At 46.9% G+C, this 26,606-nt stretch overlaps 2 protein-coding genes and 1 pseudogene across 2 annotated transcripts; 1 reads left to right on the top strand and 2 right to left on the bottom strand.

Annotated features, from left to right (window-relative positions):
* The first annotated feature begins 12,309 nt into the window (after window positions 1-12,309).
* Window positions 12,310-14,537, top strand: LOC136523808 (uncharacterized; annotated as a pseudogene).
* Window positions 14,538-22,221: 7,684 nt separating this feature from the next.
* Window positions 22,222-22,698, bottom strand: LOC136523807 (uncharacterized). The gene has a single exon (XM_066517364.1). It carries the CDS (start codon window positions 22,696-22,698, stop codon window positions 22,222-22,224), a length of 477 nt encoding a protein of 158 aa, XP_066373461.1.
* A 1,720-nt stretch (window positions 22,699-24,418) lies between these two features.
* On the bottom strand, window positions 24,419-24,949 carry LOC136523806 (uncharacterized). Its single transcript, XM_066517362.1, has 2 exons — window positions 24,816-24,949; window positions 24,419-24,770 (listed from the first exon to the last, which is right to left on the bottom strand). Exons 1-2 carry the CDS (start codon window positions 24,947-24,949, stop codon window positions 24,419-24,421), a joined length of 486 nt encoding a protein of 161 aa, XP_066373459.1.
* Between the last annotated feature and the right edge of the window lie 1,657 nt (window positions 24,950-26,606).

Here is a 26,606-nt window from a genome sequence, read left to right as displayed (position 1 = left end):
CGGAAGCAGGAAGCATGGGATCGAGGAGAGGATGTAAGGAGTGACGATGACGACAACGACGACAATGATGATGACGACGAGGTAGCTGGCGATGTGGATTGGGGTGTCCTGGAGGATGAGGGCACGCTGACAAGTGTCCATCCGTCCCTGTAGGGAAGCGAGTCCGTGAGGTCGGCGGAGGTGGACCGACCCACTGACCCGTCCTTGGGGTCGGTGGGAGCTGGGGAATCCGCCACTCCACCCGGGGTGCCGGTGGAGGACCGGTGGATGGGAGGAGATGGGTCTGCCATCGCCCCCGAGGTGCTAATGGAGGGGCGGCCCTATTGCCGTGCCCCATGAGACGACGGGGGTGGGTGGATCTGCTACCCTGCCCGAGACATCAACCGAGAGGGGTGGCTCCATCGCCGCACCCTTGGAGACAAGGGAGACGAGCCCCCCTTCCTGGGAGCAGGGGGCAGGTTCAAAGCGTTCCCGCCCAGACAAGTCGGGGCAGGGGTCTGGGGGTTCGTCCCCAAAACGTTCCCGCCGCCCAAAGGCGTCAGAGTAAGCCACTGATTCCCTGTTTTTCTTTCTTTTTATCTCCCTGTTTTGATTTTATGCCTTTTGCCTTTGTGTAGATTATTGCGGACGGGCCGCTCTCTGGGGCCGGCGCCCAAGAAGAGCCTTGCCCTTCAGACAGGACGGCTGGTGCTGCCCGACGTTGCCCCTATTTTGGGTAGGAACGACGCTGTCATTGCAGTCTCATTGGTCAGTCCGGCGGTGCCCGCGGTGGCGCCCGCGCCCTTGGTGGTTGCTGAGCAGGCGACCGTGTCAAGCCAGGAGCAGCCGGACATAGCCGTGGTGGTGTTCGAGGGGGTGGCGCAATCCGCACCCTCGGCGGCCCCAGCGACGGCGCCCGACGTGGACCAAGTGGAGTCGGATGCGGCCGCGGTGGCATCCGAGGGAGCAGCGCAGTCCATGCCACCGGAGGTCTAGATGGGGGAGGCCGCGACCGCATCAAGCCCGATGGGGTCGGATGCGGCCGTGGTGGCATCTGAGGCGGACCGGACGGGGGGAGGATACGGTCGACGGGTCTCCGAGAGTCTTGGCAGTGCTGGAGAGGACCCACAGGAGGTCGCCCCTAGCCTTGTTGTCGGGGGGCAGCTATTCCCCCGTGCGGGGCGAGCCGCCGCTCCAGTGGATGGATGCTCAGGACCCATCGTCGGCCCTGTTCTCGCTTGATGATGTTGCCGAGAGTATGGAGCGGGAGAACCTTGACATCGGGTTCTCAGCTATGATGAATGCCTTGAACTAGGCCAGTGGAGCCCTATGTGAAATCATCGTTCCTTCTAGCCGGGTATCCGCCTCGTTCTCCTCTTTCTTTTCGTATCCTTGTGTTTTTGTATTTTTTATACCGGTCTTCTTTTCAGAGTCTTGTTGCCCGTAGTCGAAACAAATCCCGGTTTCTCCATGAGTGAAAGGCGGAGTGGGACCGCCTTGCCGAGGAGGCCCAGCTGCGAGGAGATGTGAGCACATAGCTTACTGTCGCCCAGCAATGGGAGGCCAAGGCGTGTCGGGACACAGAGGAGATCCATGGGATGTTTGCGGACTTGTCAGCGAGGGTGAAGCTAGACGAGGAGGAGGCCGCTAGGATCCTAAAGGAGCAGGACGAGCTACTCCAGAAGGATGCTAAGGCCAATAAGTGGGCCATCGAGGTCCTGGATGAGCTGGAGGTGGAGCAGGATCTCCAGCGGAAGGCCGAGGATAAGTCCACGGCCCTTCAGCAGAAGACGGCCTAGGATGCCGCGGTGATCGACCAGCTGAGCAGGGAACAGGACGAGCTACGCCGGACCAAAGATAGACTTCGCTTGGAGTGCAACACGGCCTGTGAGGAGTGCGACCGGGCCATCCGAGAGCACGGCAAAGCGCGTCGGGAGGTCGAGGCACGCCAGGTGGATCTTGGAGTCAAGGTGGCCTGGAGGCTGGATGCCGAGGAAGCTTCTGCCGGTCTGCGCACCAATCTTGCCGATGCGCGGGGGCTTCTTCAGGTCAAAAGTGATGAGTATGATCGCCTATCCTCTGCCGTCCTGGTGGTCTGTGATGGCCTGCAAGTGGCGCAAGAGGAGGGGGCCGGTTCCCTCACGACTCGTGCTGCTGGTATCACGGCGTGGGTCGGCCAGCTTGAGGAGAGCGCCTTTCATGCCGAGATCACCCAAGCCTTCACAGTTGCCCGTTCTCATTATGATCGGGAGATCAACCTAGAGGTAATGAGCCAAGGCTTCGCGCCTGTCTATGAAGATGCTGAGCTGGACAAGATGGTGAAGGCGATGGCTCCCCTCGCTCGGAACTTGGCGAACCGGCTGAAAGAAGAGGTTCTCCCTTCGCGGAAGTAGTTAGTTTGATAAATACTTATCTGTAATATGTGAACAAGTGTCGGTACTTTCGTGCCCTAGGACCAGTTTCGTGATTTTGTTTCATAATTTCATTTTGTTTGTTTGATCTTACATTCTTCCCTTTTTGCGATGAAAAAGTTTTACGCGATCGACCATTCCATTTGTTATGACCATAGGGCTCGAGGTGTTTAGGGGAAATCTTGATTGTACTGGTGATAAAAAAATTACCATAGCCATCTAGGCGTGGCTCTTTGCAATTATGCCAATCTGTTCCCCTGAACCTTGCCGCCAATCTTGATGCGGAGAAGAGGTCTGATGTAATGACTTTTTTCGAAAAAAGAGAGGAAGTACCAGTACCTTCATCAGCCCCCGAGTGAGATCCGACCCCTTGTGGTTGCTGGGGTCAGATGTTACTGGAGACCGGAGCGAGAGAAGCGAGCTTACATTTGTACTTGCTCGTACCCCTTACTTAGGGTTTTGGCGATCGCTGTGTGGCCGTGCGTTCGGTCTTTACCGCTGGCTTGGCCCCGAGCCCCCACGCGTGGTGGGGATTTGGTTGAGGGCCGGCCTGTTTCATGACGTTTTGTCCTGTCCACAATTCTTCATAATTTGGGGGGATTGGGGTGGGGTCACCTGCCTCGGTGGCTCGAATGATGTGCCTAATAAGTTCGCCACTCCTTGTCCTACCTTCCAATAGATTTCCCCTTAATGGGGACTCTATGGGCACGTCAAGAGGGTGGATTGAACTTAGAAGTTTGAGATGACCCTACCCACCTTAATGCGGGTTGGGTGAAGGCCTCTGAGGCTCATCTTCGTTTTCCCCCTGGTTCTTGTTTGACGCGAGGCAGCCTCGGACCTTTGGTAGGTCAGCCTTCGAATCTCTATCTTTGGATCGAGCGGCTCGAGCCCCCAAGCCCTGTTAGGGTCTGACAGGGGTCGGCCGTATTTCACGCGTTACCCCGTCCTCGATTTTCGCAATCGGAGGGGCTGAGTAGATGACACTTGCCTCGACGGCTCGAGTATCGCGCTCAATGAGCTCGCTAACGGGTACATTCGTGTGGAATCTGGGTCCATCATTTGCTGATGGGGTCGGCAGAACCCTCAGGTGGCACTCCACAACTTCTTAACCTGCCTCTCAACAGATGCCCGAGCTGTTTGATAGGCTCAGGTGGCCCGCTGGCATCTCCTCGGTGGAGATTTTGTGGGTTTGGCTCGGGGTTAGAATCGAACGAGAAAAGGTTGAGATGTCCTAGTCTGCTTCTGAGTGGGTTTGGGCAGGGCCGCTGGGGCTCATCTCAGTTATTTCTCCCTAGCTATCTTTGAAACGAGGCGGCCTCGAGCCCTTTGTGGGCCGGCCTTCGAACCTCGGCCTGTTGCGGCTCATATTGAATGAGGCGACTGCCGTTTCATGACGCGATATGAAGCGTTGGGATGCAGTGACTGCATGAGTTCAATGTACGATTTAATTGAAAATGAAAGCAGGATTACCTTCGTGATGTGAGCGATGGGAAGCTCCTACCAGATGTGTCCGTGCGGGGTTCAGGCCTTGATGTTTGCGACGAGGTTGGAATAACCTACATAAGAATCGCTGCTCTTTGTTTTTGTCTCTTGGCGGTGATTCGAGCCGCCTGACCGATTTAGTCGACCTGATGGCTTCCCCTCGAAGGGGGTTCTGCAGGGGGACCCCTCCAAACCTAGTTTGGGAAGGTGGGAGCCGAGGCTTGTGGTGCAGGGAACTGTGAGTTTGATTTTTGCTGGTGAACAGAAAACACCATAGCTGTCGAGGCGTAGGGTCTGGCGATTCATCTAGTTGTATTCAGAGTTTTATACCCACCATCGTGCTTCCGGTTTTTTAAACGTAAGGAGGGGTCAGGCGAAGAGAGTGTCTAAACAAATAGACACCCTCGGCAGCCCCCGGGCAATGTCCATGCCCATGCCGTTGCTGGGGTCGGTAGCTCGGTGAAGAAATCATCGCTCAAAGTAAGTAAGCAGAGGTACTTATCTTTCAGCGGTTGTTCGTCCATCGTTTTACCTGGGCCGTCCGATCGGCCCAGGAGGCCCACTGGGCTCCCTTTGGATGGAGGTTCTGTCATTGGGTCATTCCACGGTCCTACTCGGGGAAGCGGGGAGTCGCCTGCATGCGAGTCTGCCCTGGCTTTCACACCCGGGGCGCATTAGTGGCGGGCCATGCCTAGGCCACTTTCTATTTGACCAGGCGACGTCTTGTCGCCCAGAGCGCGCCCCGCCGGTTCCGTCGTGTCCCCTCGGTTCTCTGTCAGCATTGATTTCGCATTTTGCATTGAATAGGGGAAGGCAAAGAGTTTTTCATCCCAACCTTTCGCCTTTCCTCAGCTGCCGAGCCCCTTCTTCAAATTAGGGGAGGGAGGGGAGTGCTTGTCCCACTTCTTGGCCTGCCTTTGAGCTGCTACCTCTTCTTCTTCTCCCCTTCCACTGAATGCATCCATGCGTCGCGGCAGTTCCTGAGTGAGGGAGGGTAATGCCAGGGAGAGAGAAACTCACTAATCCACTCATGAATCCGGAGCATGATGTCGAGCAGGAGGTCATCCAACGTAGATGAGATGGTGCGGGCCGCCCGTGCTGAGGAGGAGTTGCCGATGCCGAAGGAGGAGCACTGGAGGGTGTTCAGTGTCGTCGGCCTTGCCATCGTTCATTGAGGCCTTCCTTCGGTGGGAGGCGCCCCCCGTTTAGGCGCTGTTGTCGGGGTTGTGGTTGATGACGATGGCGTAGTCCCTAGATTCCCTGGCGGAGGGGTACCACAGTCGCCGTTGTGGTGCTCGACGTTGTAGATGATGGCACCTTCGAGGATCCTGCGGAGTGGTAGGACGTCGCCGATGGAGAGCGTGACGCGGTCGCCGATGGAGAGCGTGGCCCAGCGGCCGTAGTAGACGAACTGGCCCATGTACATGCCAGGACATCGCCGATGGAGGGCGTGGTGCTGCAGCCGTAGTAGACGAACTGGCCTGTGTACATGCCAGGACGTTGCCGATGGAGAGTGTGGCGTGGCGGCCGCAGTAGTACTTGTAGTAAAGCTAGGCAGAGACTGTAATTGAATAAGTTTGTGGGGAGCCCCCGAGTAGATAGTCTTTGGAATTTGCGAGTACATTAGTCCTTTTCATGATGAAATTACTTTGTAAGTGGTGAATTTGTGCAAAAAATGAACAAATTTTCATCTTTTGTTATGGCAAACAGCTTTTCAGCTTCCCCTTTTTGTAGAAGAGGTTTCGGTGCCCCTCGACCCTTCCCATGGTTCAAGTTGTAAGAAACTAGGAGTGCAGGCAAATTAATTTTGATCACGCTGGTGAGCAAAGAGGTCGTAGCCGCTGGGGCGTGGGTGTAACACCTTGGGTGTTTTAAATACTAAAACTTGTCATGTCATTATATGCATTGCAAAGCATTTGGCCTTAGTGAAAACTTTGATATGCATACATTAAAACAAGTTTACATTTATGTTATATGTGTTGCCTTGTATGGTTGAATCAATTTCAAAACAATTGTGTTGATTTGGATTTCCGAAAACCTTGATTTCCAGCAATTAGTTTTACCCGAAAAACCCATTTCAAAATCGAAGTACATTTTGGGGTTGAGCCTTAAAGCAAAAATGTAGAGCTTGTCGAGTTCTACAAAGTTGGTTTTTGGAGTTTTCAAAGTTGTTTAGAAAAAATTGAAGTAATTTGAAAAGGCGTAATTCTTTAAATGTCCCATTTTTTAATTCAAATTTGCATTTCAAAATGTAGACCGAATTAGGGGGTGGTTATAAAAGCATAGTTGTAGAACTTCAGATTTTGAGCAACTTTTATTTTTGGAGATTTTTGAGTTGTTACATAAATTTGGGAGTAAATTGAGTTTCAAATCGGATGGCAATTCTGTAAATATGGTGAACAGTGCTCGCCACTTAAGCTACACCGCCGGCGATCTTCTTCTGGCTTCCAGGCGTGCTCGTGGCCGCGTTCGGCTCCGCGCTGGCATGGGCAAGGTCGTGGTGTGGCTTCTGCTTGCTTCCTGGCCGCCCTTTAAAGCTTGTGTCGTCGCCGTTCTTCTCATTTCTTCTTCTCTGCTTTTCCCGTCGCCACCGCTCAACTCCGGTGAGCCCGTGTTGTCACCGTAGTGCCTCCATCGTCTCGGCAAAGCCAGTCCCAGCTTCGCCTAATCCTTGTGCACCTAGCCAACCAGCCCTGGTCGCTTGCCATCGCCGGGAAACGCCGCTCGACGCTTTTCTTCCTCGCGGCCGGTAGCATCACCGTCGCAAGCGCGTCACCGTGGCCAGCGCTTTCCGGTGAGCCTTTGCTCTTGCTCAGCGTGGCTCCAGCTTCGCCTTGTTCCCGTGGTGCTCTATGACCGGTTGATTGCTCCTTTTGTCCACCGCAGTCACCGGAGCACCACCGTCGCCATTGCTCGCAACGTCGTGGCCGCTGTAACCGTCGACCAGCATCTCCGTTGATCCTCCGACCTCGCTCTTTGCTCCATCGTGTTCGGGGTGAGCTACTGATCCTTTCCAAGCGCTCTGTTTGATCTCTACCGGCCTTGTTTCACCGACGTAGCACCGCCGAGCTGCCGTGCCCGCCATGGCCGGTGTCAAGCTCGAACCTCGCCGTAATTAGTCCAGCTTGTGCCCCAAATCGATGCGCCTTGTCTTTGTGATCATGTTGGTACTCTCGCCGTCGCCGTTGGTCTCACCAGCGGCGAGAAATCACCGGTCAGCGCCGTCATCGTCGTAGTCAAAGCGGGAGGAAGGGGATGACGGGTGGGGTCACCTTGTCAGTGACTCAGCGGTTTGAAAATGAATTTTTCAATTTTCACAGATGAATGAATAGTGTATGTTTTTGTTATTTTTGTGTAGATTTATTTATAGCTCCAAAAATTATGAAAATTTTTGTGTGACTTCTCTGTGATGTATACTATTTAGGAAAAATATGAAATGTTGTTTTTTAGTACTTTTTGAATGTGATAAAAATTGCTCAATTAATTAATAAATGGGTTTCCATGATTTTTCTAGGCTTATTTATTTATCCAAAAATTATGAAAATTGTTTTTTGCCACTTAGTTATCATGAGATGAACATTTATAAAAATTTTGAGGTCAATTGGAACAAGTTGATTTATTTCATAATTTTTAATTAAATAATTAATTCATAAAAGCAAATAGTAACCTTTGATGATTTAGGTTTGGTTTGAATTTTGGATTGAGTAATGACCTTGGATCATTGGTTGGTAATGATCCTTGGCAATTGAATTAAGTGTTACGAAAAAGGTTTAGTTAGTTTGACTTGTAACTGTACCGCGAAGGAAAGTTGTATTCAAGTTGTTAATTTTGCATCCATCATTGAGCATCATGTTTTATATCTCGCATCATGTTAAACATGGCATTGTTACTACGTGTAGTGAATGAAGGTGAACACGTGGTAATTAATCAAGTTGTGGAAGAAGTTAATCCGCCTATTGAGGTCGGGTTTGATAATTGTGGAACGACTCCGGAACCTAACTTTTTCGTCAACGAAGGCAAGCCCTGGATGCATTTAAACCTACCTTGTGATTTACAAATTGATTTCGCTTTTGCTTTTCTTTACTGCATTAAGTGATTAGGAGTTAAGTGAAATCCTAATTGGTGCATTACCAACCTTGTTTTTCCATATCTACCCTATTACCAGTTTTAATTCGTATATGCCTAGTTGTGCTTAGCTATGCTTAGAACGATGAAAGTCGGGTGATTACCTGTCACCTGTGAATTTTAAATGGATCTTTGGTTACGCCTGGTTACTTATGTGATCATGAAATATGAGCATGTGGAGTAATAAATCTAGACCGGGAGGACTCAGTGTGTGAGAGCCACAAGACGTGGAGGTCTTATGAGCGGGTTCTTTCCGCCTGTGTCGATTAAGGTCCGTCCGTTGTTGAATTGCATGAGGTGAGACTTTGTAGTACTAACCACATACTCCGGTAAGCCTTAACTTGGTGATTCTATTACAAGAATGGCTACTCACGCACTGGGAGTGGAGAGATGGCGGGAATAGCATGTACCCATGTGGCAATGGGCTGGATTGGTGGAGTACTGTATTCTCGGGTGGCGTGGACCCATTCTTGTTTTAGAGGATCTGAGGGTAGGTTGGTATATGTAGGTCGGGGACCTACATATGTCGTGTGGTCTGGAATTCCCAGCTGGGTTTTAATCGGTTTGAATCATCGTTGCTCCTCGGTTATGGAGACTCAACTCACTGTTCATCATCGTAGTTTAATAACTGGAACTCGAGGATGGTTTGATAAGGTGTTGGATATGAAGTTTCATGATCTCAATGCAGATCATGTCAGCTTTGTATATGATCTTTATGAAGTTTTAAATGTTGATATAAAGAATTTTGTTAAAGAGCTTTTACGCAAAAGAACTTTGATTATTGCTAAAGCCATACCTTGAATCCCTGAGCCTACATTCCTGCGTTCTTTCAGTTTCTATTTCGGTTAAGTCTTGTTGAGTACTTTTGTACTCAGGGTTCGTTGACCCTTGTTGCAGGTGAGCCTCATGAGTAGGTCTGTTTTGGGCCGTGTTGCATGATGGTTGTTCGATCCGATGACGAGATGTAAATGTGTGGCCCTTGGGAAGGGCAGTTTAATTGTGTGTTTTGTATTATGTTATAATGCCACTCCACTGCTACTGTTTGTATTGTTTAGCGAACTTAGTTGTAAGGTTTGAAACTACTATTTTGTAAACTAAGTTATGGTAAGACTTCTGCTATTTTACTCTGGTGTAGATATTTGAATAAATGTTGTAATACTGCAATGACTCTGTAATGTGATCCTGCTCACAAATCGTGGATGATTCGAGGTTCTCCGAGGACACCCGATAGTCTTCTTAAGTTATCGGGAACATATGCATATATGTCAAAGGTCGTTGGACAGTGATAGGTGCATGTGGGCCCTATAATTAAGGAGGTTCTGCCACAGTGGGTCTCCCGCAGTCCTACCAGTTGTACTCGGAATTTGTCCACAAAATCTTAGTCCTTAGAACTTTGTTTATGAGAAGAACAAAAAACTTAAAGAATGCTTGCAAATATAACACAGGAAGTTTTTGCAAGATAAACGTACTTGTATCATTCGTATCAGCCCCCGAGTGAGGTCTGACCCCTCACAATTTGCAGGGGTCGAATGTCACTAAAGACCGGGGTTTTGTAAAGACAAAAACTGATAAGGAAGAGTATGCATTTATTTAAGGGTAAAAACAACGTAGCTGTTCGATGTTTCAGGCGTTGGTGAAGACCTTGCTGTCGATGGTTTTCAACTTGTAGGCACCTGGACGGAGTACTTCTGCGACGACGTACGGCCCTTGCCAGGGTGGGGAGAGCTTGTGGCGGGCCTTATTGCTCTATACAAGGCGGAGAACAAGGTCCCCGACGTTGAAGGCTCGGTCCCGCACCTGTCGGCTGTGGTACCGCCATAGCGCCTGCTGGTACTTGGTCGAACGGAGGAGGGCGATGTCACGGGCTTCGTCTAGTTGGTCCATGGCGTCTTGATGGGATACCTTGGCTCCCTGTTCATCGTAGGCTCTGACTCTTGGCGCTCCGTAGTCGAGGTCCATCGGGAGGACGGCCTCGGCACCATAGACCATGAAGAAAGGCGTGTAGCCGGTGGCCCGACTAGGAGTTGTTCTCAGGCTCTAGAGTACTGCGGGGAGCTCGGTGACCCAGCGTGCGCCGAACTTGTTCAACCGATTGAAGATCCTAGGCTTGAGGCCCTGTAGGAGCATGCCGTTTGCGCGCTCGACCTGCCCGTTCGTCCGAGGGTGCACGACGGCCGCCCAATCGATCTGGATGTGTTGTTCATCGTAGAATCGAGTGAACTTCCTACCGGTGAACTACGTGCCATTGTCTGTGATGATGGAGTTTGGTACTCCAAAACTGTAAGTGCATCTAGCCCTTTAGTGGGTTTTGGTAAATTGAATGACAACACAATTAAAGGCCTAATAAGCTTGCTAAGTGTTGAACAGGAAATTGAGTCTATTGCATATACTTGTGGGTTGTGTATTAACAAGTATATACAAGGTTCAACTAGTAGGAAAACTTGATGATATGCCATATTGTGTTAAAGTGAATGCCAAACCGTGTATTGTTGTATTAGAAGTTTATGGAAGAAATCTAGTTCAAGCAAAAGACAACAATGCAAATGGAATCAATGAAATGGCTTCTATGTTGTGGGATATCATAGCATCATGTGAAAGCAAAAATATTTGGTAAATGACAATGTATAGTGGATATAAGTTGGTCTCTACATTGGTTTGCTTACATGGATGAATATATGAAAGATCAATTGGAATGTCAAGTCAAAATGAGAAGGGAATAAGGAATCATGAATTAGCTTGACCATATTGATATTGATCCATGTATGTCTCTATGTGAGACAAACTAAAGCTTGATTGATCTCAACATTCATATCTAGAAAATATTCAAGCAAGGATCAAAATATTGAAGAAATGGTTTTCAATGGATGCTTAATATAATGTGACTTAAGTATGGCTTGATAGGGTGAAGATAGCAAGGAAAGGGCTTCGAGGTACTAAGCGAAGGTGAAGGGCAAGCGACGGCTTGGCGACCGAGGTACCATAGCTAAGGTGAAGAAGAGAGTACTTGCATTGAGTCGAGGTACTATTCAAGCTATGAGGAGTCATATTGTGTTGAGGATCAAATCATTAGTGGAGGTGACTTAAAGCCATGAAGGTGAACTCTTATGTATGGAAATGGTTCAAGTCACATAATCAAGGTATAATGAGAATGAGGAAAACATATTCAATAATAGAAGTCCTCAATTGCCAAATGAAGTGGCAACCAGCTCAAAGGCATTTACATTCTTTTATGCTTTGAATTTGAGTTTAGGAAAAGCCATACTATAAAGAGGGATTCTAGTACAGTTGGTCAACTGTGCAACCAGATGCTCAAAACTATAGATCTATATCCTCTTGCCCAGCCAAAGCAGCCAGCCAAAAATCTCCAGATTCTACCTGTTTTGGCTAGGGCGGCAGTGCCGCCCATAAACGACCGTTGGGACCCAAGAGGTATAAATACCATTTGGGCCGGCCCACAACGTAGAGGCTTCTTCTCCAACGGTTCAGTTCGAAACTGAATAGACCAAAGCTCACCTCTCTCTCCTCCATTATTGCTCCTTCCAGCTCCCAAGCAATCCTTGATTTCCACCATCAAAACTTGAGAGAAAAGGCAGCAAAACTCAATTGGAGAGCAGATCCACTGATTCCCAAAGTCTAAGAGCATTTGGTTCACGTTTGGTCGGTGGTTCTAGGGTTTGTTACTCTTGGAGCTTGCTCCTAGCCGGCTAGGCGTCGCCCTTGTGCTTGCCAACTCGTGTGGTAGCCTTGGGAGGTTTGTAACCACATCCTGCAGCTAAGAAATTACCCCTCACTTCAAGAGTTCATTCTCTTGATTTGAGAACGAGGGCAAGGCAAGCCTTGGTGGGAAGCCAATCCTTTTGTGGATGCCTCAACAATGTGGACTTAGGCAAGCCTTGGTGGCGAGCTGAACCATGGGATAAATTTTGTGTCTCGCATGCTTCACTTTGTATTTTTGCTGGTTCAGCTCTTTGCTAGCTGATTGTTAGGGTTTGGTAGCTCGATCCTCTCTTGTGTGAGATTTCTATGGTATCCAGTCTTCGAACTGGATTTTGTCTTTCTGTTGTAGGATTGAGCAGTTGAGAGGGTCAGGTTACTATCTGTGAAATCTCAACACTATCTGCTTTATTTTTGAAGAGCGGTAGTGCCGCCCTATAAGGCCGGTAGTGCCGCCCTCTGTTCTAATAGAGTTTCGAGTTGAATTTTTACAGGCCTGTTCACCCCCCCCTCTAGGCCTCCTAAGCGACATCAAGGTCCTTTCAATTGGTATCAGAGCCTGGCTCTCAATTTCGGGCTTATTCGCCTTGAGAGAATGATGTCGACAAGTGAGGAGGTATCTCTAGAACTTTTACTTTTAGATGGCTCAAATTATATATCTTGGTCTGCTAGTGTGCTTGATGTTTTTAGGACCATGGGTCCTCAAATAGAGCAGATTGTAGATGTGAGCATTTCACCTCCTCATGATGATTTGATCTACTTATCTAGAGAGGAAGTGAAATGCTTACAACTCAATGCTCAAGCTGCTAATGTCTTATTTAGTGCTTTGAGTGAAGATGTACTTGATGCTGTCATATTTGGAGATGGTGAACCACTTGGTGATGCTCATATCATTTGGACCATGCTCAAGGAAATGTATAGCAACTCCAAATGTGAAGAGAGCAACCTCTCATTGGCAAAACCACTTGAGGAATGCTCAACTTCATTGACAAATGATGAACCTCAAGTGATTCTCTCAAAAGGCCTATTTGATCATGCCACATCCACTTCCTCACCAACATATGACTTATTGGATGGTAAGGAAATAGTTGGTGAGAACAATATTTTTACATGTGGTACTTCTACTTTCTTTAGTTCTTGTGAGACTAACATTTTAAAGGAAGAAGAAGCTTGTGATCGGTGGAAGCCAAATGATGAATCCACCTTAGCAAGAAGCTCAACTCTCTATACCACTTCACATATCGGTCTCATGGCAAAGAAAGAGAAAAAAGTGGCAAGCGAGAGTGAGAGTGAGAGTGAGAGTGACAGTGATAGTGGTAGTGATGATGATGAGATCAATCAACACCATGCACGTCTAAGCAAGAAAGACAAGTTGATAGTGATCAAGTTCATAGAGAAGATTCAAGAGCAAGAAGAAGATCTCTACAAGCAAGAAGAGCTTCTCATTGAAAAGATCAAATGCTTGGAGAAGTTGACCAAAAAGCATGAAAAGCTTAAGTGCTCTCATGCTAGCTTGGTCCAAAGGTATGAAAACTTGTCAATTGAGCAAACTCATACTATTAACTCTCTATCTTGTGTTGCTCAATTAGAAGATCAGAATTATATGCTCAAAGACAAGTTGGAAAGGCTTACTAGCAAAAATGAGACTTTGCAAGAAAGTCATGATGGGCTTTTGTGCTCTCATGAGAAGCTTATGGAGTCTCATCTCATGCTAGAAGTTGCTCATGAGGTTGTGGTAACAACGGTAAAATCATACAACCTCACACTCACAAATGCACATATACACAAGGTTCATCTATTTTATCATGTGCTAACAAGTGTTGCTCTCAAGCAAGCCAACCTTCCGTTGAACATGTAATTGTAGAAACTTGTGATGATTTCATTGCAAAAGAAAATGAACAGCTCAAGGAAGAAGTTGAAATGCTAAAAAGGGACTTGATTCAATGGAAGGGCAAGTGCAATGCTCAACCTTCTCAAGATAACCATGAAGACATGGTGAAGAAGCTTGAGAAGGGATCAACTGATGCATGCATCAAGCCTTATCAAAAGGGTTACAAGTCCAGCAATGGCAAAGTGAAGGGGATACTTAAAGAAGTGCAATCTATCCAGAATGCAGCAGTTCAGCCAGCTGCACAGACTGCGGCAGTGCCGCACCCCAAGGGCGGCAGTGCTGCACCTGAATAGAATAGGAAAGTTCCCAAGGCCATCAAGGTGCAACATCAATCAAAGAAGACTCTCATCAATTGCTTCAAGTGCAAGAAAGACGGTCACCATGTCAGAGATTGCCCCTTAAAGAAAGAAGAGAAGGGCGTGAGCAAGATCCAAGAGAAGAAGAAGATGGCTCATGTCAAGTTCTCCAACATGGGAGACAATGCTTCTATGTGTTCCAACAAGGTTGATGATCAAGCCACACTTCCAAAGAACAAGACAAGAAGAAGCAAGAGGAAGTGTTATGGTTGTCATGAGAAGGGACATGAAATTGGCTCATGTCCTAATAACAAAAGTGAAGGCTTGTCATCATCAACAAAGAGGTTCATTAGCAAGGTAGCAAGCAAAGTGCAAGAAGAGAAGGCTAGAAAGAACAAGAACCGCCTATGCTACACTTGCAAAGGAAAGGGACATTTAAGTAAGGATTGTCCCATGGGTAACACTTCTAAGCTTAACTTGTTAATTGATTTAAATATGCTTAGGAGGCCCAAAAATGACACTTGTGCTAGAAAGGTGATTGGTTCACCATGTGCTAGCACACAGGCCATTTGGGTGCCTAAGTCTCTTGTGACTAACCATAATGGACCCAACATAGTTTGGGTACCAAATTGTGCTTAGTAAGTGTTGTAGGTACTTGAAGGTGATATGAAGCCTCGGGGTGCTTGAGCAAGTTGATTGAAAATATTCACTCAAGCTATAAATCAATTCATATTGCATATTCTTATATGGTTGACCCAAAGATGAATCAATGGAAATACTTCAAACTTCATATTCACCTCGGTAACTAGTACCTAACCCTTGCTAGCTAGCCACTTGACATGTGTAGTCTCTAATAGTTCACAAATGTATGTGTGTTTGTGAATTATTAAGAGTGGCTAGAGTACTTCAAGTCTAAGTGAATCATTTGCCATATGATGCTTTTAATGGCTCTCTAGTAGAGCAAGATCTTATTCATGTTGTAGGTAATGAGGAACCACCTTGTGGAGCAATCAAGAAAATGACCATTGGTGATATAAGACCATAAGAAGTACATGCTACAAACATGGAAGCTCCTCAAGTTGCTGCTGTACCAAATTCCGCTGACAACTCTGATGCAGAGGTGCAGCACACCCCTGCTACAAATCAGCAGGGCGACAGTGCCACACCCAAGGGAGGCAGTGCCGTCCCTCCTACATAGTAGCAGCTGACTCCACTCTAGTTCGTGGACAAATCTACAACCTTCATATGTGCAAGATGAAGACAAAAAGACCACCTCATCCATTACAATCAAGAAGGGTGGTAACATCTAAATCTCAAGTGCAATTTATTTGAAACTAAACTCCTTTGTGTCTTGTGTAGCCACTTAGGATAATAGAAGCACTTAAGGATATTCATTGGTTGCTGGTCATAGAATAGAAATATGATCAAAATTGAATTGATCATCCACATCAAGCAACATAGGTGACTTGACTTTCCTTTGTGGACTTCAAACCAAGAAAAACAAGATGAAGCAAGTTTATGTTCGTGCACATTATGAGTTGGTTTGATGGATTTGGAATCTTGGTACACATTGGAGGATAAAAGTAGACTTCAAAATGGCCAAGAATAAAGAATCAAGCTCAAGTCAAGTAAAGGGACTTATTACTCACAAGTTAAGAACTTCCTACTTGATGGAATCTTGTCATATGTTAGATTGCCAAATTCTCATTCTCATCTTATGGGCATCTACATGCTATAATGGTTGTGAGTATCTCTTGGCATAGTTCAAATTGATTACACTATTGTTGCCATGACCTAGACATAGAGTGAAAGTCTCAAGTTCTTAAATGAATAAAGTGCTATGTGAGAAATTCAAATACTTAGAGCACTTATAAAAGGAGACTTTAATCTATGGCTAGAGTTGTGAGACTAATCTTTCTCTCTAAGTGATTTATGTAGTCTCACTAAATGAGAATGTGTTTCTCAAATAGAGTGTGCTATTATATGAAGGCTATCAATCCAAAACCATGTGATGTATTTTCTCTCTAGCTCATTTGGATTAGATTTGTCTATGTTAGCCACTCACCATAATATGGCTTAAATCTACCCTTTGGACTTAAATGACCAACCATGCACATTTACATTTCCATTCCACTCAAAAGAATGTGCATGAGGCATAAAGGGAGATTTAGTCCATGTTATGAGGTTTCTCCATTTTGGTAACCCACTTGTCATCCACATATAAATGGTTACTAAATGGAAAACTAGTGCTTGTGTTACTAATGTCTTCTTGTGATTGAGCTTATTCATATAAAATCAATAAGAAGATGGTGTGCCAATTTAATTCACAAGCTTAAAGGTTATTCTTCACCTAAAGAAAGATGTTGCTGCTAAAGGCCATTTAGATCAAAAGTTTCAGTTTCGCTTGAATCAAGTTTCAGGTTGATTTGGATAAGTTATACACGAAGAATTCACAAGATTACGAGTGTTGATGAGAGGACTGAATGGATATAACATCTTGTATATATTCTCAACTGAAATCACCTCAAAGTTTGGACAGGAAAAGAAGAAGAATCATCGATCATCAAATCTGTCTAGAAAATTGCAAATCTGAGTTGACTGCCTTCAAGCATGGATTTGGAGATTCAAATACTGATAAATTGACCTGAAACTTTGTGAGCATGCTATACACATCTAGTACTTGTTGCTGTACAATTGGTATGAAGATTGGTTTTGAAGAAAATCAGTTTTGAGTTGGTTTCTGTCAGCTTCAACAGTGCAGTTTCAGATTTGAGCAGTTCTGGTAGAAAATTATTTTCACTGACCAAATGGAGTTCAAATGAGCTAAATTTTTTAGAGGAGTTAGAGGACTCATAGATGAATATCTCTACCAAATTTCATGCATATTGGGCTAGTGGTATGAGAGATATGGGTTTTTTTTCCTTTTTGAGGATGACAGAATCTGAAAATTGACTGAATGGAATTGGATTGCATTGTGGCAACAAGATTGAGTTAGCTCTCAAGTTGGTCATGAAGAATCAGTAAATATGAGAAATATAAATTTGGTCTAAAGGAGTTTCAATGAAAGAAAAGAACTCACATGGGTCCAAATAAGTTGCAATCAGAGTACAAGCAGCAGCAAGTGATTGCAACTAGTTGGAACAAGAAGTAATCAGCTGAGACTATTGAATTGCAAGCATTTTCAAGGAGTTCAAATCAGTTGAAGTATAGTGCAAGTCACTCCCTTGACCTCATATTGTTAATGTGCTTAAGTGAACTTTGTGTACTCTTATATGCACAAATTTGGGGGGAGCTTAGCCTATATCTTGTGGGATTATTGGTTTCTTTCAAGTGTTTGATGTGCAGTCCCACACATGGAAAAAGGAGGATGGGTAGTTCCTTTGGATTCTCTAGGTGTTTCACAATTATTCTAGGAGGTCTCGGTCTTTATAAACCAAGTGCTCCTGGTTTAAATGTTGAATGTCCCAATCCTTTAAATGGACCTAGATTTGGATGAGATGGAGAAAATAATTGAAGAGTGGGCTTTCATTGCTATTTCTCCTCTCTAAGTGCTCATCAAGTACCTATGATCCATCCCATTGATCTCCCAAGATCTTATCAACAAAGAGTGGTAACTCCTAGTTCATAACTTGCAAATTTCATGAATTTTACCTTTGCTCTCTGTGTGAGTTGCTCTGGGTAAAGAAAGAACTAGGAAACTAATATGGATCTTGATGATCACAAGAGCTCAGTTTTACCACAATTCATCAAGTGAGAACTATAGTCATCCAAATCATTGAAGTCTCACCTATGATGGTCATATCGATGAAAATTTATGTGGTGATCTATCTACCTTGGTGGTGGTATGTTTCCTTGGCATAATTTCAATTGTTGCAAATTTATCATGCCTTGACCAAGATATAGGATGAACTTCCCTCGACTCTTAAACCGATTCTAGTGCATTTCATAAGTAATTCAAGCACTTGATGCACATATTAAGGGAGAGCCCATCCTATGCCTTGTGTCTTTTAAGACTAACCTTTTCTTCTAGTGAATTTGTGTAGTCTCTTGCTGAGAATGAGTCTCTCATGAGTATGCTATATTGACTCAATCCAAATTGGTTATCTCTCATATTCATTTGGATTGTATTTTTATCTCTTAAGTAGCTACTCTCCATAATATAGCTTAAATTCCCTTGTTTAGACTTAATTGACCAAAAGTGCCTATGTTCTTGCCTTCCACATGTATATGTATGCACTATCAAAAAAAGGTGAATTTATTCTATGTTATAAGGTTCTGCAATTAGTGATCTACATGCCTTCCACATCTAAAATGATCACTAGTTGTGAAATTCTCTTGTGCAATTTAATGCTATCTCTTGTCTTTATGAGCATTTCCTAGGTGACATTATGAGATACAGGCATTCATTTCAATTGGCATCAACTAGTGAAGATCCTTTCAATAGAACAACACTCGCACTTGTTGATCTTTGGGATTTCTCTTGGTTGGGCTGGATAGCTCTCGAAACAAGCTTTCCAGAAAGTCCAAGATCACTAAAAACGGAGTTCAGAGTAAAGAGATATGACGTTTTCTATGAGGTGACCTATGCTGTTTCTGAGAGCTGCGGTAGTGCCGCGCATAAGGGCGGCAGTGCCGCACCTGTACAGGTCTTGATGGCTAGTTTTTGAACTCCAATGGCTAGTTTTGGTTTTGGGTGTATATAAACTCATCCCACGGCCCCTGGGCTAGCTGCTGACGACCAAAACATTACAAAGCCTTGTGAAGACTCTTAATTGGTGTCAAAATTATGAAGATCATATTTCAATTGGTATTGATTGATAATCTTTAACTTGGTATATCAAGAAATATGTCTTCAGCTGATATCTCAATATGACAACAAGAGCTAGCAATGGACTTTCAATTGATATCAAGCACAAGTTTATGATATCTCCTTGAAGATGATGATGATGAGAGATGGGCACAAATGAAATTATCTTGCATAAAGAAGTACTAGTCCCATCAAAGCACTAAATCCAAGTATTAAAATCATCTTCATAGTGGAGATTATGAGGCTTAGAACAAAGGTATATTGCTCCATGAACTCATGTATTACCTTTGTGCATCTAGGCCTTTACATGCTAGTGTGTGCATGTGTATGCAATTTTTGAGTCACACCATAAGTTTGTTCTTGTGGTGGCGATTAGAGAATTCTTTAGATATTTGGTTGATACATCTTGTGGTTATGGCATGAGTTTGTCTCATGTTATACTATCATCTAAGTGAGGTATGAGCCAAAAATGCTAACCTCTCAAGAATCTTGACCTAAAAGTTGCATACTTTGTTTGGTAGAAAATAGGTGAGAAATTCCATATGCTAAACTTTTACCTCTCTTGCCCTCATTTGTCGACCATCATTTCTTTCTTTTGGTGGAGAGATCCTTTTTGGAGATTAATGCCAAAGGGGGAGAAATATTAGGGGAGAATGTAAGGGGAGAGAGATTGATATGAGGATGGAAAGGGGTAAAGGAGAGGCATACATATAAGATTTAAAAAATATTATTGTGGTGTGTGCAAGGATAGTTTAAATTGATGCTCTTGATTATTGTGGTGTGTGCAAGGATAGTTTAAATTGATGCTCTTGATAAGGACCATTTATGCTAGTGTGTGGCATTCATGCCTTGAGTGATGCTTGTTTTCTCCTGTGCTGGTCAGGCAGGTGCGGCAGTGCCGCCCTTTGCTGGTCAGCAATCTTTGAGTGCATGAACTATCATGAGCATCACAGTTATCATGTTACACCTTGCACCCCATAGATGCTAAGATATAGGAGAGTTCCCACACTTTATCTTAAAAATGTGCATTTGGCATTTGAGGCCAAAATTTGAATTCCTTCAATGCACACATTTAGGGGGAGCTCACTATATAATAGGATTCAAAATCTTAATGTTTATCAATCTCTTGTAAGCTTTAGTTGTGTTATCATCAATCACCAAAAAAGGGGAGATTGTAAGTGCATCTAGCCCTTTAGTGGGTTTTGGTAAATTGAATGACAACACAATTAAAGGTCTAATAAGCTTGCTAAGTGTTGAACAGGAAATTGAGTCTATTGCATATACTTATGGGTTGTGTATTAACAAGTATATACAAGGTTCAACTAGTAGGCAAACTTGATGATATGCCATATTGTGTTAAAGTGAATGCCAAACCGTGTATTGTTGTATTGGAAGTTTATGGAAGAAATCTAGTTCAAGCAAAAGACAACAATGCAAATGGAATCAATGAAATGGCTTCTATGTTGTGGGATATTATAGCATCATGTGAAAGCAAACATATTTGGTAAATGACAATGTATAGTGGATATAAGTCGGTCTCTACATTGGTTTGCTTACATGGATGAATATATGAAAGATCAATTGGAATGTCAAGTCAAAATGAGAAAGGAATAAGGAATCGTGAATTAGCTTGACCATATTGATGTTGATCCATGTATGTCTCTATGTGAGACAAACTGAAGCTTGATTGATCTCAACATTCATATCTAGAAAATATTCAAGTAAGGATCAAAATATTGAAGAAATGGTTTTCAATGGATGCTTAATATAATGTGACTTAAGTATGGCTTGATAGGGTGAAGATAGCAATGAAAGGGCGTCGAGGTACTAAGCGAAGGTGAAGGGCAAGCGACGGCTTGGCGACCAAGGTACCATAGCTAAGGTGAAGAAGAGAGTACTTGCATTGAGTCGAGGTACTATTCAAGCTATGAGGAGTCATATTGTGTTGAGGATCAAATCATTAGTGGAGGTGACTTGAAGCCATAAAGGTGAACTCTTATATATGGAAATGGTTCAAGTCACGTAATCAAGGTATAATGAGAATGAGGAAAACATATTCGATAATAGAAGTCCTCAATTGCCAAATGAAGTGGCAACCAGCTCAAAGGCATTTACATTCTTTTATGCTTTGAATTTGAGTTTAGGAAAAGCCGTACTATAAAGAGGGATTCTAGTACAGTTGGTCAACTGTGCAACAAGATGCTCAAAACTACAGATCTATATCCTCTTACCCAGCCAAAGCAGCCAGCCAAAAATCTTTAGATTCTACCTATTTTAGCTAGGGCGGCAGTGCCGCCCATAAACGACCGTTGGGACCCAAGAGGTATAAATACCATTTGGGCCAGCCCACAATGCAGAGGCTTCTTCTCTAATGGTTCAGTTCGAAACTGAACAGACCAAAGCTCACCTCTCTCTCCTCTATTGTTGCTCCTTCAAGCTCCCAAGCAATCCTTGATTTCCACCATCAAAACTTGAGAGAAAAGGCAGCAAAACTCAATTGGAGAGCAGATCCACTGATTCCCAAAGTCTAAGGGCATTTGGTTCATGTTTGACCGGTGGTTCTAGGGTTTGTTACTCTTTGAGCTTGCTCCTAGCCGGCTAGGCATCGCCCTTGTGCTTGCCAACTCGTGTGGCAGCCTTGAGAGGTTTGTAACCACATCCTGTAGCTAAGAAATTACCCCTCACTTCAAGAGTTCATTCTCTTGATTTGAGAACAAGGGCAAGGCAAGCCTTGGTGGCAAGCCAATCCTTTTATGGATGCCTCAACAATGTGGACTTAGGCAAGCCTTGGTGGCGAGCTGAACCACGGGATAAATTTTGTGTCTCGCGTGCTTCACTTTGTATTCTTGCTGGTTCAGCTCTTTGCTAGCTGATTATTAAGGTTTGGTAGCTCGATCCTCTCTTGTGTGAGATTTCTGTGGTATCCAGTCTTCGAACAAGATTTTGTCTTTCTGTTGTAGGATTGAGCAGTTGAGAGGGTCAGGTTACTATCTGTGAAATCTCAATACTATCTGCTTTATTTTTGAAGAGCGGCAGTGCCGCCCTCTGTTCTAACAGAGTTTTGAGTTGAATTTTTATAGGCCTATTCACCCCTCTCTAGGCCTCCTAAGCGACATCAAGGTCCTTTCAAAAATGATGGATGATGTCGAGGAAGAACAGCATGGCCTGCTCGGATTTAATCGTGGAGATCGGCCGAGCTTTGATCTATTTCGTAAACTTGTCTGTGGTGACAAGTAGGTGGGTGAAGCCCCTGGGCGCCTTTTTGAATGGCCCGACATGGTCGAGCCCCCAGACCACGAAGGGCCATGTGATGGGAATCATCTGGAGTGCCTAGGCCGGGAGGTGAGTTTGCCGAGCGTAGTACTAACACCCTTCGTAGGTGCGTACGATTTGCTCGGCGTCGGCTACTGCAGTGGGCCAGTAGAAGCCCTGTCAGAATGCGTTTCCAACCAAAGTCCTCGGTGTGGCATGGTGACCGTAGACCCCACCGTGGATGTCGTTCAGCAGAAGGTTTCCCTATTCACTAGGGATACAGAGCTGTAGGATCCCGGCGTGGCTCCGTTTGTAGTGTTCGCCTTTCACAAGAACGAAGGACTTGGCGCGACGTGCGAGCCGTCGAGCTTCTGTCTTGTCCTTTGGTAGTGTGTCGTAGAGGAGGTAGTCGAGGTAAAGCATTCTCCAGTCCTTCGGAAGGTCGAGCTCTGCTACTGGATCCTCTTCAAGCTCCATGACCTCGGGGTTGGACGGAGCAGTCGGCGGGTCGGCCCTCGGGGGCGGATCAGATGGGCCATCGTCGGCCCGCTCCGACCCCTCGTAGCACACCGAGGGATTGTGTTGATCACTGGCTAAGACTCTAGTTGGCACTGGTTCTCGGCCGGACGCTACTTTCGTGAGCGCATCGGCCACCTCGTTGAGGCGCCTTAGGATGTGATTGAGTTCGAGGCCATCTAATCTGTCCTCTAGCTGTCGAACTTCTTGGTAGTATGCCACCATCTTGGTGTCGTGGCAGCTCGACTCCTTCATGACTTGGTTGATGACTAGCTAGGAGTCGCCCCTAATGTCGAGGCGTCGGATGCCCAACTCGATGGCGATTCGTAGGCCGTTGATGAGCGCTTCGTATTCGGCGACATTATTTGATGAGGGGAAATGGAGCCGAACCATGTACCTCATGTGGACCCCAAGGGGTGATACGAAGACCAGCCCCACGCCGGCCCCCCTTTTCATCAGTGACCCGTCGAAGTACATCGTCCAGTACTCTTGATCGACGACCGCTGGTGGCATCTAGACCTCGGTCCATTCCACGATGAAATCGACCAACACCTGGGACTTGATTGCCGTTCGGGGCGCATATGCGATGCCTTAATCCATCAGCTCGAGTGCCCATTTCATGGTTCTCCCCGTGGCGTTCTGGCTATGGATGACCTCACCGAGGGGGAACGACGTCACGACTGTCACGGTGTGTGACTCGAAGTAGTGGCGCAACTTCCTCTTGGTGATGAGTACGGCGTATAGGAGTTTCTGGATTTGGGAGTAGCGGGTTTTGGAGTCGGACAGTACCTTGCTGATGAAGTACACAGGGCGCTGTACCTTGAAGGCGTGCCCCTCTTCTTTCTGTTCTACTACCAGGGTGGCACTGACCACTTGCGTGGTGGCCGCTATGTATAGTAGGATGGATTCTCCGTCGCTTGGAGGGACCAGGACCGGGGGCTTTGTTAGTAGTAGCTTGACCATGTCGAGCGCCTCCTGGGCCTCGGTTGTCCACTTGAAGCGGTCGGCTTTCTTCAAGAGTTGCTAAAGGGGGAGTCCTCGTTCGCCGAGGCGCGAGATGAATCGGCTGAGGGCGGCGAGGCACCCTATGATCCGTTGAACCCCCTTTATGTTCTGGATCGGGCCCATCTTCATGATGGCTAAAATTTTCTCTGGGTTGGCTTCGATGCCGCACTCAGAGATGATGAAGCCGAGCAGCATGCCCTCGGGACCCCGAAAACACATTTCTCGGGATTGAGTTTGATGCCATTTGCCCAGAGTTTAGCAAAGGTTTTTTAAGATCGGTGACAAGGTGGTCAGCCCATTTGGATTTAACTACGATGTCGTCGACGTAGGCCTCAACGGTCCACCCAATGAGGTCCCCAAAGCAGTTGAGCATACAGCGTTGGTAAGTTGCCCCGGTGTTCTTCAGACCGAATGGCATTGAGATGTAGCAGAACAATCCAAAGGGGGTGATAAAAGACGTCGCGAGCTGGTCGGACTCTCTCATCATGATTTGGTGGTAGCCGGAGTACGCGTCAAGGAAGCAGAGGGTTTCGCACCCTGAGGTAGAATCGACTATTTGGTCTATGCATGGCAAAGGAAACGGGTCCTTGGGGCACGCCTTGTTGAGACTTGTGTAGTCGACACACATCCTCCATTTCTCGCTCTTCTTTCGTACAAGAACGGATTTACTAACCACTCTGGGTGGTGTACTTCCTGATGAATCTGACGGCCAACAGTTTTGCTCTTTCTTCATCGATGGCCCTGCGCTTTTCCTCGTTGAAGCGGCGCAGGCATTGTTTCACCGGCTTGGAGCCTGGGTGGATTTTTAAAGTATGCTCAGCGACCTCCCTCAGGATGCCCGGCATATTCGAGGGTTTCCACGCAAAGATGTCTTTGTTGTCGTGGAGGAAGTCAATGAGCGTGCTTTCCTATTCGGAGGAGAGCGCGGTACCAATGCGTACTATTTTTCCTCGGGGCTACTGGGGTCTACGAGGACCTCCTTGGAGCCCTCTGCCGATTCGAACGACCCGGTTGATTTCTTCATGTTGGGCATTTTTTCGGTAGCCTCCTCCCTGAGGGCGATGAGTTCCCTGGAGGCGACGACCGTGGCGGCGTGGCCGCAGCATTCGACTTCGTACTCATAAGCGCGTTGGAAGGAGGTGCCGACGGTGATGACCCCGCGAGGGCCCGGCATCTTCAGCTTGAGGTATGTATAGTTGGGGATAGCCATGAACTTCACGTAACATGGTCGTCCCAGGATGGCATGGAAGGTTCTTGGGAATCCCACCACGTCGAAGGTGAGGATCTCAGTCCTGTAGTTGAACTGATCCCCAAAATTGACGGGCAGATCGATCTACCCTAGCGACAGAGCCTGTTTGCCAGGCACAACACCATGGAAAGGCGCTCGGATTGGGCGGAGGTTCGACCGGTCGATGCCCATCTTGTCGAGCGTCTTGGCGTACATGATGTTGAGGCCGCTGCCTCCGTCCATCAGTACTTTCGTGAGTCACTTTGGGCCGACAATCGGGTCGACAACAAGCGGGTACCTTCCTAGGTGTGGGACGGCATCTGGATGGTCGGACCGGTCGAAGGTTATGGCGGATTCAGACCACCGGAGGAAGGCAGGCGTGGCCGGTCCGGCCATATAGACCTCGCGGCATGCGACCTTCTAGCATCCTTTGTTGAGCGCTTGGAGTCATAGGCTATTGATCCTCCGAAGATCATGAGGGCGCCGTTCGGCGTTGGAAAGGCGTCGTCCTTCTCCTCGGCGTCGTCTATGGTGGGGGCAGGTTCCTTCCCCTGCTCCCCTTTGTTGAGGTCTCCGAACAAGTATTTGCGCATGAGGCCACAATCCTTGTATAGATGCTTGGCCGGGAAAGCATGGTTTGGGCACGGCCCCTCGAGCATTTTTTCGAAGTGGTTCGGAGTGCCCTCCACGGGCTTTCAGCCACCCTTGCGGTCGGTAGCGGCCACGAGCGAGTCGTCGCGCCGTTCCTTCTTATTCTTTCTTTTGGCGGAACGGTTGGAGGCGCCTTCGCCGGCGCCCTTGTCTCGCCTTGCCTTGTCGTCGGAATGGTCGAAGATTGCTCCGACCGCCTCCTCTCCTGAGGCGTGGCTGGTGGCGATGTCTAGGAGTTCCTTAGTGGTTCACGGGCCCTTGTGTCCCAGCTTATGGACCAAGGACACGCAGGTGGTTCCGGACAGGAAGGCTCCTATTACGTCAGCGTTGGCGACGTTGGGGAGCTCGTTGCACTGCTGGGAGAAGCACCGGATGTACCCGCGGAGGGTTTCATTGGCCTTCTGGCGGTAGTTCTTGAGGTCCCATGGGTTCCCAGGGCGCTTGTATGTGCCCTAGAAGTTCCCCACAAAGATTTCCCTCAGATCCGCCCAACTCTGAATGGCGTTGGACAGTAAGTGCTCCAACCACGCTCGTGCCGAATCGGCCAAGAACAGTGGAAGGTTGTGAATGATGAAATCATCATCATTCACACCGCCGGCTTGATAGGCAAGCCGATAGTCTTCGAGCCAAAACCCGGGGTTTGTTTCTCCAGAATATTTAGGGATGTTGGTAGACGGTCGGTACCTTAGCGGGAAAACAGCGTTGAGGATGTGCCGGCCGAAGGCCTGAGGGCCTGGCAGGCTGGGGCTTAGGCTCCGGTCCTCACCGCTGTTGTAGCGTCCACCACGCCGAGGGTGGTAGCCGTGTTTGGCTCCTTCTCTTGAGTCATCGTAGGCGCGTCTGCGGGCGTCGATGGTGCAGCGTGTGTCGCGGTTGTGGCCGAGACGTTGATGCACCGCAACAGGGGTGTGCTACCTACCGTCTCGCGGTGTCTGGTGAACCGATGCATCCTTGGCAGGACACACCGAGGGCGTGCACTGGCTGGTGTCGAGCTCGCATCACCGAGACAACGAGCTTTCCGCCTGCTACGCCGCCGCACGCTCGAGCAACGTGCGAATTTCTCGGTGGGCTTGGCGATCCTCGGACGTCGTGGCCCCTGGAAGGCCGTGAAGCAAGGCCGTCACAGCGGCGATGTTTTGGCTTGCCGGAGCGAAGTGAGGGAGGGTCCCATCGTCGGTGAGGATCCTCTGGTGTACATCACTGGCCGTGGCGCGTGCGTGCCCACCGTCTCCGCGACACTTGATTTCCT

The sequence above is a fragment of the Miscanthus floridulus genome, chromosome 18 (assembly GCF_019320115.1).
Source record: "Miscanthus floridulus cultivar M001 chromosome 18, ASM1932011v1, whole genome shotgun sequence".
Classification (NCBI taxonomy): domain Eukaryota; kingdom Viridiplantae; phylum Streptophyta; class Magnoliopsida; order Poales; family Poaceae; genus Miscanthus; species Miscanthus floridulus.
Note: the sequence above shows the minus strand (reverse complement) of the source record. Positions and strands in the feature narration are given on the sequence as shown.

Bases quoted from the DNA above. Each gene is read 5' to 3' on its own strand.
- LOC136523806 (XM_066517362.1), bottom strand. From the start codon at position 24,949: ATGGACGGAGGCAGCGGCCTCAACATCATGTACGCCAAGACGCTCGAC. The intron at 24,771-24,815 runs GTAGATCGATCT...GTTCAACTACAG, and splicing joins AAACAGGCTCTGTCGCTAGG to GACTGAGATCCTCACCTTCG.
- LOC136523807 (XM_066517364.1), bottom strand. From the start codon at position 22,698: ATGGTGGCATACTACCAAGAAGTTCGACAGCTAGAGGACAGATTAGAT.